This window comes from Thermothielavioides terrestris, chromosome 1 (assembly GCF_000226115.1).
Source record: "Thermothielavioides terrestris NRRL 8126 chromosome 1, complete sequence".
Lineage (NCBI taxonomy): Eukaryota > Fungi > Ascomycota > Sordariomycetes > Sordariales > Chaetomiaceae > Thermothielavioides > Thermothielavioides terrestris.
The window spans coordinates 5,862,620-5,875,585 of record NC_016457.1 but is presented as its reverse complement, the minus strand read 5'-3'; the positions used below and the strand labels follow the sequence as shown (position 1 = coordinate 5,875,585).

Genomic DNA, 12,966 nt, shown 5'->3' with positions numbered 1-12,966 from the left:
TACGCTAGATTGCCTAGATCTATCTATTCGACTTCGAAGTTAAGTATATCCTAGGTCTTAAAAACGTTGTAGCCAACGCGTTGTCCTACAAGCCGCCTAGGCCCTCTAACTATATAGAGAAGGAGTTGGAGGAGGATATCGACGACTAGGTCGATGCCTAAATCTTTGTTAACTATATAGGCGAAGAGACTTTATATCCGAAGGAGAAGCTAGAACCTGTCCGCCTTCTAGACGGACTAATACAATTCAAGATGCCCTAGCTCCGACCGTATTAGGGAGACAGTGAGAAGGTTGTATAACGGCGTATATTATACTTGTGGTTAGGAGCTTATAGAAATGCTCTTAGCACCTTTAAGGATTGCCTACTCCGCACTAAAGGAATCCCTTTGCTATAGTGGAATAAAGGCAAGACGTATAAGCTTCCTCTAGACCTGCTATCTCCGACCTAAGAACCTATATAGCCTATATTCTCGGAGTACGACGAAGACGAGGTGATTGAAGCCCTCTAAGGCAACAATGTATTTATACCTAATGAGCTAGATATTCCTAGGCTCGACGACCTACCTATATATATCTATAACCACTTTAGCAATATAGAACTTAGGACCTTAGCTATATACTTAGTAGCATTTAAGTAAGCCTAGATCCCTAACTAGAGTAAGAAGGGACTAATCACTACTATATAGCTAATCCTTATACTCTAATTAAAGTAAGAGGTAGTATACTAGGTATACTACTATAGGATTATAGAGCTTCTATTAGACGGATAGCTAAGTAGTGGGCTATCTTTATAAGACCTTGTAGCTAACCTTGGACGATAGTTGTAGACTACGTTTTTAGTACCTAGAGCTATTCCGCTGCTCTAACTAGAGGACTAGAATGCTACTTTAGGACTATTAGCTACACTAGCGGAGGATCTTAACAATATATCGACCTAGGTAAACGTTGAGGCTAAGATTATAGAGATCGTTGCGATATAGGCGACTATGACTCAAAGACTTGTCGACGCCCCTATAGATAAATTCGACTAGGAGTACCTCCTTGGTAGTACGTAGGTTAAAAAGCTTAGGGCCTTGGCATAGGCGGTACTCCGGATAATAGTACTCGATCCTTACCTCTAGGAGGAGAAAACGCTTATCTATACGTTTATAAGGAGGCTGAACTACCTTAAGATGCTTTACTCGCTAGTATAGAAATATTTATAGGCTTGGGGTTCGCCTACGTTATTTGGCTATATATTACCCTTAGTATAGTACTATAGTAAACGCCTTTATAAAGAGCTTACTAAGCCTAAGTAGCTACTTCGCCTACTACTGTACGACCTATACGACTATACCTTCGTCTATAAGTATAAGTATCTAGCGTAGTAGCAAAGATAGGATATATATATTAAGGAAGTAGAGGAGTATAAAAGACGGTATAATCAACTACTATAGCTAGCTAGACCTTTACGAGCTAAGAGAGCTATATATAGAGAGTAGCTAAAGGAGTAGCGACGATAAAAGGTATACGCTAGGGAGCTTTTAAGGTATAAGCTTGCCTATAGAAGCGTATAGTAAGCTTAAAAGGGAAGTGTAAATTAGGGTAATAGACTACTTAGATATAGAGACCTAGTTTTTCTATTTATTTTAGTACATTATATTCGTTGCTAGGGGGTCTAGCCCTCTAATTATATATATTTAAGTAGGCTAAGCCTATTTTCTTTGTTATTAAGTAAGATATTAAGCAGTTGTCAATATATATTTATTAACACTACGTTGGTAGTTCTCCTTCTTCTAGGAAGGCTATTAAGCCTCTCCTTTTATTGTCTTACCTCTATCTAGACGATAGGCATTCGAGCTATTGAGCTCTAACCGTATTCTCGTTGTCTTCTATCTTTTCTATTATATTCTACTAGATGTATCTAAGCTATATATCTTCCTTTTAGAAGACATCCTTCCTACTACTCGATATACACTATCTTCATCTATCTAGAGGGATACTATATTCTTCTAGGAGCTATCTCGTGCGCTTAGTCCTAGGTGTAGTAGGGTAGGTTGGTATAGAGGTTTTGCACTATTTCAATATTTATTGAGTTTACCTAGACGATATTATAGTGAAAGGTCCTTAATCTAATTATAATAGCCGTTTAGACAAAGGGGGATGTTACAAATTTATTGTTAAGTATCTTAAGAACATTGATATAGTGTTGCTAAACGTAGAGCTAGTAGATATAACTATCGCTATAGTGAAGTCAAAGTAGATATAGCCAAAAGTGGTTCTACTTAGTTATTTTTATATACTTAATAGGCGCCTTTCTAAAGAAGTGAAGGTGATTAAGATAAGAGAGTAGAAGACCTATTCTAATATAAAGGAGGTATATATTTTCGTTGGAATAGTTGGATACTACTAGATCTAGATTAAAGGCTTTACAATTATTATAATTCCTTTTTATACTCTAATAAAGAAGGATATTAAATAAACTTAGGGGCCTATTAAATAAAAGGTGATAGACGAGCTAAAGGAGAAAATCACTATTGCTTTAGTCTTTACGACGCTCGTCTATAGCGATCTACGATATAATATAATCTTCTTAGTTTACAACGCTAGTATCCTTAGCTAGAGAGGTGTACTTAAGTAGGTTAGTCCCAATAGTAAGAGATACCTATATAGGTTTAAGAGCGGTATCTAGTCAAAGGCAGAGAAGTGGTATAATACTATAAAGAGGGAGCTAAAGGGGCTACTCTTCCTTCTAAAGCGTTTTCGCTATTACTTTTTTAATATATATTTCATTATAGAGACCGATACTCTAGTTCTAGTCTATTAGCTTAATAGTGCTATAAGCAATGTTCTAGGTACTCTTATAATATATTAGATTACCTAGATTCGTTTATTCAACTTCGAAGTTAAATATATCCTAGGTTCTAAAAACGTTGTAGCTAATATATTGTCTTATAAGCTGCCTAGGCCCTCTAATTATATAGAGAAGGAGTTAGAGAAGGATATCGACGATTAGGTTAACGTCTAAATCTTTATTAACTATATAAGTAAAGAGACTTTGTATCTAGAGGGGAAGCTAGAACTTGTCCGCCTTTAGGATAGTTACTCCTAGTGTTCCTAGGATATCGTCTACTTTCTATTGACAATAGAAGCTCTATCTAGCTATAGTCTATACTAGAAGCGACGTTAGCTTAAAAGGGAAGCGTTAAAGTACTTTATCGAAGATCATTACCTTTTTCTCTAAAGTACAAATTATATATAGTGTTATAAATACATTGTTGATACCCTTAAGGAGAGGCGTTTAATCTTCGACTAGTGTTATAATAAGGTTGGCTATTGTAGAAGGGAGTCGATATATCGACGAGTAACGAACTACTATTATTAGCGTAGTATATACAAAGATATAGCAAACTAGATTTAGGCTTACGCCCTATATTAAATGTATAATACTTAGAGGTTCAAGGAAGTAGTAGGTTAGATAACGTCTCCACCTTTTCCTTTTGCTAAATAGCACTTTGATATCCAATATATATTGTTTAGCTATAGAGAGAAGAAGTGTTTCTTTATCGAGGTTTACAATAATCTTATAGAATATATCGAAGCTAAGATCCTATTAAATAAGTTCTTTAAGTCTATTAAGTCCTTTATCTTATAGTATATCCTTTGTCGCTAGGGTTACCCTATAGTTATAGTTGTTAACGAAGGCTTTAAGTTCAAAGGCGAAGTTAAAGAGATCCTATATAAGCTAGGTATTAAAAGAGTTATTATTTTACTATACAATTTATATATAAATGGTATAAATAAAGCTAGCTATATCCTAATTATTACCTTATTTACAAAGATGATTAATAGTATAAGAAAAAGGTAGAGGGAGCTCCTTTTATATATCTTATATATAGATTATACGACTATTAGAGGTTTTTATAGAATGTCTCCTTTCTTTCTTACCTACAATTATAAGCCTATTAGTCTAGTCGAGTTTAATGTTCCTATATAGCGAATTCTTACTTAGGACTTTATCTATACCTAGTTAGAGGAAAAAGATTTTATAAAGGTTTATACAAAGTTTATTGCCCTCTATACCTATATCCTCTAGAAAGTAGAGTATAATTATAAGATTACTACTAAACAGGTTGCTATAGCTTATAAAAAGATAGTTAAACACTATAATAAGGCCTATAAATGTAAATTTCGCTTTAAAAATATAGTTATATCTATCGATAATCTTGTCCTCGTCTACAACAATATATACTAGCTAAATATAAACTTAGTTTAGAAGTTGAAGTATCGTTGGTTCAGCCTATTCTATATTTAGATAATTAAAGATTAGGACATTTACTTTTTAGAGACTTTGGACGATATACCTATCTAGACGTTATATCCTCTAAACTATATAAAGAAATTCTTTAAGCTAGATAACGTCTAGCTAGAAGTGGATAGACCGACCCTGTTCTATTGTAGAGAGGAGCGCTATAATAGTAGGCACTACGACAAGGTTGGTAGCAAGGGCTATAGTGATAGAGAGCGAGATTCTATAAATATATATTACTCGACGTTCGCCGACGATAGCGAAGGGGAATACAGTGTTATCGACAGTACTAGCTTCAACTAGGCAAAGGGGGACTACGCCTATATCTTTACTAGCCTAGGTAGCTATACCAATTACCTAAATAGGTTTCTCTATAATAATATTATAGTTCTAGATTACAATAAGGTCTATAGTATAAGTGATTACGACGATAGAGTACTAAGAAAGGACGGTATAGAGGACGCTACGATTATAGTTAAGGAGAAGGTCTTTAAGGAAGAAACCCTTAGTTATATTATAGCGCTTTAGGCTAGCTAGACTTACTCGATTGCGAAGGGGGTAAAGAAGGAGCGACCTCGTTAGAAGCTTATTGTTGAAATCCCTTATAGAAAGCTATTTAGCTTTTAACATTAGCCCTCTAGACGTATAGAGATATACGTTCTAGAAGGGGAGGAGGGTATAGAAGCTACTACCTCCAATAGTTTCACTAGCGTTTAGCTATATTTCCTTCTTAAAACCTATTGTTATATTAGCCTCCTATTCACTAATAATATCTCTATTAGCTATATCTTATTTAGTCTTCGTCTATCTATTGTCCTTTGTTCATTTTTAGTCTTTAAGACCTTATTCTTTTTCGCTAGTATCTAAGTTTTCCTCTTAGGGGGTGATCTTACTTTTAGGAGCTTTATAGTCATTTATACCTTTTTCTTTTCACTTCTGCCCTCTAGATAGATAGTTTCTATTATATAGGACTAAGTTTCTTAGAGCTAAAGTCAAGGCTAAGAAAAATCTATAATTAGGGTATATAGTCTTTTAATTTACTGTTTATAGGCTAAGCTCCTAGACTATATCTTACTCTTTGCCTATCTTTGTCTATTGTCTTTGTCCTTTAGTAGCGTAAACTCTTATAGTTAACCTAATACTATACTATCTGTTCTTTAATAATATCCTTTAGCGAGATAAACTACTTTTAGTCTACTTCTTTTAGGTATAGCTTCAACCTAGGATTATTCTTTAGATCGTATAGGAGATAGCTCTATAAGATTAAGTCCTAAGCTAGGTGCTTCTAATTATTCTTATAGATATAAGTCTAGATATATTCTTTTTTCGATTAGATATAGTTAGTATACTTATTAGTAAAGAGAGAAGTGAGAGAAGCGTAGCTATTGAAGAGCTAGGTTATATAGATATCTCTGTCTTCGCTAAAAAGAGTTGTTGAACGTTGGTATAATAGTTTATAGCTTTAATAAAGAACTTTGTTACTATAGAAGTATTAGTCTTCCTTTGTCTAGAGAGCAAGTATAAAAGGGAAGTATAGTATTTACTTATAACCCTATACCTAGATTAAGAGAGCCGAAGCTTAGTTTAGGCGTATAGCGAGATAGTATATCTAACGTTTAAGTGGTCTACTATTGTAGTGCTCTATATACGTTGGACAAAGAACTAAGGTGTCATAGTACTGTTCAATCACATCGACTAGCTTATCGTCGATATAAACTAATCGCTATATTCTATATTGATCTTGCTAGTTACTTAGCAAGACCTACTAGATATATAGTAGCCTAACGTTTAGTCGGAAGATCTTAATTATATTGTAGATAGCCTTATATTCAACTAAGATCGTAGTATACTCGTTAGTATAGTACTTATCTTTTGGTATTGGTAGATCCTTTATCTTGCTCTAGATTACCTAGATATACTTCTAGGTTATAAAAATATTTATTTTCGGTATTAGTAAAAGATCGATCTAGTAGTTTATAATTTTATATAACAATAGCCTTTAGTTGTCTACTTTATTAGTGATTTCCTATAAGACGTTGTAGGTACGTTAGTTGTTCGATATCTTAGGTTTTAGGTTATAAATTTATATATAGGAGCTATATACGAATTCGAAAGAGAAGTAGAAGACCCGACTACTAAGAACCTAATTTGCCTAGAGAGATAAAGGCACTAGAATAAGATAGTAAAAAGGTTAGAGGAAGGAAATAGTTCTAGGATAGTAAAGAGGAGAGGAAGGCCTTAAGAATTTAGGAGGCGGATACTCTTTTCTAGCCTATCTCTAGCTAATTAGTAGGTGCTATAGGCTTTATCCGTTTTTCTTTCGCCTAGATTAGGAAAGAGCTAAATAGCTCTTCTACCTTTAAAGGCTTGTCTACCCCTTTTTTTAATCCTCTCGCTAGCTTTCTTACGATTAACCATTTCTTTCGCCTTGTCTACTACACTTTAGATTTTTTTATAATCACTTTAATTAGTCTAGATCTTTCTACTTAGAGAGCGACTTTTCTATTAAACTAAATTTTTATACGCTATTGCAAATATTACTATAGGTCATTATAGGATTCTCGATTTCGTAAGGCTTATATAATCTTAGGCTAATATAACTATTGCCCTAGAATAGAAGTAGCTGCTTAGAGAGTTTAAGTTTTATATATCATTAGGTTTATAAAGGCCTATAGGAGATAGCGATTAAGCGAGGTATTATACTTTCTTTATAGGGCAAGAGCTAGATTTAAAGATGCTAAGTTACCTTAGAGAGACTAGTTCTAAGCTTTTTCTATTTCTATAGACCCTAAAGAAGTACTTATAAAATATAATCAACTAGTAGCCTAATTGAATTTAGAGCCTTCGACTTAATACGAATCTTAAGATTATAAGCTACCTATTTTTAAGCTAGCTAGAGGGAAAGTATATAATAGATCAGTTTTTCGAGATTAGTTTTATAGATATAGGTGTTTTACTCTTTGATATAGAAGGTATACTATTTACTAAGGAATAGCTAGAGAGCTAGATAATCCTAGACGTTATATAGTTTTTCTTTCGTCTTTATAAGGATTGTCTCTAGTTCTACCTATAGCCTATCTCGGATATTAGTCCTATACTAAAGGAGTTCTACCGATCTAACTAGAAGGTCATTGCTAACCATTATCGTTTCTAGGTCTTTCTTTACTTTGTCAATGGAAGGCATTGGGCTATTACAATCTTCAACTAAGTTATAGGTTAGCTTTACTACTTCGACTCTATACTTAAGAGTATAGAGATATACGCTAATATCTTATTAGAGGTTCGGATCGCCTTCTAGTCTATCTATAGGTTCCTTTAGTTGTAGCTATATAAGGAGGTGATTGTCTATTGTCCTTAGTAAGGTATAAGTTAGAAGTATAGATAGTTCGTCTTAGAGTTTATATAGGCTTTTCTTTAAAAGCTCTAGCCCTACCTTTTAGATAGACTAATATAATTTAAGATACTCTAGCTCCAACTATATTAGAGAGATAGTAAGAAGGTTATACGATAGTATATATTATACTTATAGTTAGGAGCTTATAGGAATGCTTTTAGTACCTTTAAAGATTGCCTACTTTACGTTAAAGGAATCCCTTTATTATAGTAGAATAAAGGTAAGATATATAAGCTCTCTCTAGATCTATTGTCTTCGATCTAAGAACCTATATAGCCTATACTCTTAGAGTACAACGAAGACGAGGTGATTAAAGTCCTTTAAGGAGATAATATATTTACGTTTAATAAGCTAGATATTTCTAAGCTCAACGACCTATCTATATATATCTATAACCACTTTAGCGATATAGAACTTAGAATCTTAGTTATATACTTAGTAGTATTTAAGTAAGCCTAGATCCTTGACCGAAGTAAGAAGGGACTAATTACTATTGTATAGCTAGTCCTTATACTTTAATTAAAGTAAGAGGTAGCGTACTAGGCGTATTATTATAGGATCGCAAAGCTTCTATTAGATAGATAGCTAAGTAGTAGGCTATCTTTATAAGACTTTGTAGACGACTTTAGACAATAGTTATAGACTACGTTTTTAGCATCTAAAGCTATTCTATTATTTCGACTAGAGGACTAGAATACTACTTTAGAACTATTGGCTACATTGATAGAGGATCTTAACAATATATCGACTTAGACGAACGTTAAAGCTAAGATTATAGAGATCGCTACAATATAGGCGGCTACGATTTAAAGGCTCGTTGACGCCCCTATAGACAAGTTCGACTAGGAGTACCTCCTTAGTAGTATATAGGTCAAAAAGCTTAGGGCTCTAGTATAGGCGGTATTTAGGATAATAGTACTTGATCCCTATCTTTAGAAAGAGAAGACGCTTGTCTATATACTTATAAGGAGGCTAAACTATCTTAAGATACTTTATTCGCTAGTATAGAAGTATTTATAAGTATAAGGATCGCCTATATTATTTGGCTATATGTTACCCTTAGTGTAGTACTGTAGTAAACGCCTTTGTAAAGAGCTTACTAAGCCTAAATAGCTACTTTGCTCGCTACTATACAACCTATACGATCATGCCTTTGCCTATAAGTATAAGTATCTAGTATAGTAGTAAGGATAGAACGTATATATCAAGGAAGTAGAGGAGTATAAAAGATGGTGTAATTAGCTACTATAGCTAGCTAGGCCTTTATAAGCTAAAAGAGCTATATATAGAGAGCAACTTAAAGAGTAGCAACGATAAGAGGTGTATACTAGGGAGCTTTTAAAGTATAAGCTTGCCTATAGAAGTGTATAGTAAGTTTGAAAAGGAAGTGTAAATTAGGGTAATAGACTACTTAGATATAGGGACCTAGTTTTTCTATTCGTTTTAGTATATTATATTCGTTATTAGGGGGTCTAGCCCTCTAATTATATATATTTAAATAGGCTAAGCTTATCTTCTTTATTATTAAGTAAGATATTAAGTAGTTGTCAATATATGTTCGTTGACACTACGTTGGTAGTTCTCTTTCTTTTAGAAGGGCTATTAAGCCTCTCCTTTCGTTGTTCTACTTTTGTTTAGACAATAGGTATTTGAGCTATTGAGCTTTGACCGTATTCTTATTGTCTTTTGTCTTTCTATTATATCCTACTAGATGTACTTGAGCTATATATCTTCCTTTTAGAAGATATCCTTCCTACTACTCGATATATACTATCTTTATTCGTCTAGAGGGACACTATATTCCTTTGGGAGCTATCTCGTATACTTGGTCCTAGGTGTGGTAGGGTAGGTTAGTGTAGAGGTTTTGCACTATTTCAGTAGTCTCGTAGTGTAATAGTAAATCTGTAAGCTTGTATTGTATAGGCTTTGAGTTCGATTCCTCGTAGAGTCTAGTTTTTTCAATTAAAAAAAAGGAAGAAAGAAAAAGAGAAGAGAATAAAAGAAAAAAGGAAAAAAAGAAGGAGAGAAAAGATAAGAAAGAAAGAGGTAGAAGGCTTAGAATAGATAGAAAGGTTTACTTTTATATATAGGTATATAGATAATAAAATTTTAGAAGATAATCTTTTATCTAAAAGCTAATTTTAAATTAGTTAAAACTATTTTAAATTCTAAGATTTTTTTTCTTATTAATAATTATCTTTAGTTACTAATATTAATATCTATTTAAAATAATCTTATTAGTAAAAGATTACTTTTATTATAAGATATTTTTACTTTTTAAATTCCTATTTTATTTGAATTAATCCTCTTAGTTGAAAATCATTTTTTAGAAAAGATATCTTAAATTCGGGACCGGTAGGCGCCTGTTTTCTAGGCGAAATATCTTGACGCTCCAAAATGGTCCCAGAGATCATTTTGGCACCCCCCCCTGGCGCGCTAAGGTATAGGTGCCGCAGAGTACGCAACTGTGGGTACCGTAGAGTATATAATTGTGGGTGCCGTAGGGTACGCAACTGTAGGTGCCACAGGGTACGCAACTGTGGGTACCGCAGGGTACGTACGGTACTATAGCGCGCTACCGGGGGTTGTCGACATAGTCTCCACTACTATCTTAGAGTACAAATTGGATCACTTGGTCGTAGGAGGATGTTCGATTTTCTAAGATCATTACTATAAAAGTCGCCTAGACGAAATTCTCTAACCTCTTAGAGCACATTGTAGTTAAGAGAACATCCCTCAGTATAAGAGAACATCTTTAAGAGAAGGGATCATTTTTAAAAGCAAATATTTCAGGTTGAAGGTTACTTGCGGAAGGAGGGATCAACGTACGTTCTTCTCCTAAGGGAAATATTTCGGTCTGTCGGACTGTCCCTCGCCAAGGAGACGGGCCCTAGGACCATTTCGGCAACACCCCGTGGCGCGCTATGGTACCTAACTGTGGGTGCCGCAGGGTACGTAACTGTGGGTGCCGTAGGGTACGCAACTGTGGGTGCCGCAGTGGTGCGTAACTGTGGGTGCCGCAGGGTACGCAACTGCCCTGTGGGTGCCGTAGGGTACGCAACTGTGGGTGCCGCAGTGGTGCGTAACTGTGGGTGCTGCAGGGTGCGCATAAGCTATAGGTAGGTAAGCGGGAGCGATAGGCAGGGTAGGCAATGTTTTATTGCATATAGCGAAGAGCGATTTTGAAAGTGGGCCAGGTTTGTTTGTTTGGTTGGAGTTAGTTGCAAACGAGTGTCACGTTTATGGACAGTGAAGGATTTGGAGCGCCGTAGATGACAAACCCCTGAACCCCTGGCACCAGCCATCGCCGAAGCCCAAGAACCATCGCGGCGGTGCCGCAGCTACCGGATGCCCGGATAGATGCGGTCGTGAGTTCGGTCCCTGATTTGACGACGTCACAGCCCTGGGATCCTCATCTCGCTACCCCAGTAAACATGTCCAACTACAATACTACACATACACAGAATACGCCTCGCCGAGGGCTTCTTCGCAGCCGAATACGCTCACAAGATGTTCTTCCTGCCACGAGTCCACGGACGGGCAGTTTGAAATGGGGGCATCTTCAGATTATAAATACATGCCTCGTCCGAGTGTTCAATGCCCGAAGACTCGGCAATCTTCTCGACGTTTTCTCCCGCCTCAGAGCTACGGACCTCGAAGATATTATCAACCTGCGAAATTATGAAGTTGAGTTTGCTTGCCAACGCAGGCCTCCTCGGCCTTGCCGCTGCCTTGCTAGGCCGTGAACCGCCAGGCCACGAGTACCTGCGCCTGCCGTGGTACAGTCAGTTTCCTCCGCGAAGCTTCACCCCATCCTTTGCTGCAGAGCCAGCCACTGACTCAAGAGTATCTCTCAGGCCGGTCTCCCTGCCCTGGCCTCAATGTCATGGCAAACCACGGCTGGCTTCCTCGCTCGGGCCGGGATATCGACCTGGCCTCGCTGCAGCATGCCGTGGTGGGCGCCTTCAACTACGCGCCCCACGCGTTCGACGGCGCCTTCCAGGCCGCCATCGACTTCAACCTCTCGACGACGGGCAACCCGTCGACCATCCACCTGGCCGACCTGGCCAAGCACGACGCCATCGAGTTCGACGGCTCGCTGTCGCGCAACGACTACGCCCTGGGCGACAACCTGCACTTCGACCCGGCCATCTGGCACACCGTGGCCCAGTACCTCGGCCTCTACCGGACGGGGCCGTCCAAGGCCGACAAGTACGTCACCGTCGAGACGGCCGCCCGCGCCCGCGCGCAACGCGTGCGCGATGCCATGCGCGCCAACCCGCACTTCAACGCCTCTACCAACGAGATGTTCGGCAGCCCCGGCACCACCGCCCTGTATCTGACCACTCTGTGGGACGACAAGGCGGATGCCGCGCCAAAGGCCTGGATTCGCGCTTTCTTTGGTATGTGTGTGTGTTTTGCCTCTTTGTGTCCGTCCTCCTGGCGGTGGTTCCAGAAGAAATTCTTCCTCTCAACCCCCCACACCCACATGAGCAACGCACCGGCGGATGCTGACGCAAAGATCGTCCCGCAGAGGAGGAGCGCATCCCGTATCGCGAGGGTTACAAAGCACCTCAAACGCAGAGAGGCAATGACACCATCAACGCCATGTTTGCCAGGGTCACGGCCGTGCCGGTGTCAGTGAAATCCCGGGCGGTTCGACTTCCACTCCACTGAGTGGACATCGCAACCCAGTCGATGCAAGCGGGTGGGAGATTGGCTGGGGGAACAACCGGTTGAAAGTGATAGTTGATGTGAGAAATGAGAGACTACCCTGGTCACCTGTTCGTTCTCTCCGTTAGAGGGGCAACCCACGTGGTGAGGTTCTTTGTCTGCCGGGCGCGCCGGGGCGCTTGCCGAGCCGGCCAGCTGAGACATGGCTGTTTTCCAAGGACGCAGCAGCATCAATAAATATCCCTCCACGGCGGCCCCTCCCGTCGCTCGTCTTTGTGCCTGTCGCCAAATGACACCGGCTTGTGGCCGCTATGCGAGCGCCGTCTCAGGACGCACAACGTGGCGTTCAGGGGTAAGCTTATTGGGAACCAGTGGCCCGGGTCCCGGCTGCTATGCTCAGGCGCCCGGTATCTCGACTTGTGGGCCGGATCTAGCCGTTGTTCTGCAAGCCCCAACTCTGAGATTCTCACATCTTGTCGTCGTTGGTCCGTCGGCGTGGCCGAAACGAATAACGACTATTGTTGAAACGCAATGTCCCCACGGTCCCATTGCTGGCGGCGGCGAACTCCGTCAGTCCGTGAGCATTGACAGGATGCAAAGACTTAAATCA

General features: G+C 38.6%; 1 protein-coding gene across 1 annotated transcript; it reads left to right on the top strand.

Moving 5' to 3' along the window:
* Positions 1–11,363: 11,363 nt before the first annotated feature.
* Positions 11,364–12,359, top strand: THITE_2041678 (uncharacterized protein; the record flags this gene model as incomplete). The annotated part of the gene is made up of 3 exons (XM_003649963.1): positions 11,364–11,466; positions 11,540–12,085; positions 12,217–12,359. The coding sequence occupies 3 exons, from the start codon at positions 11,364–11,366 to the stop codon at positions 12,357–12,359; spliced, it is 792 nt and encodes a 263-aa protein (XP_003650011.1).
* Between the last annotated feature and the right edge of the window lie 607 nt (positions 12,360–12,966).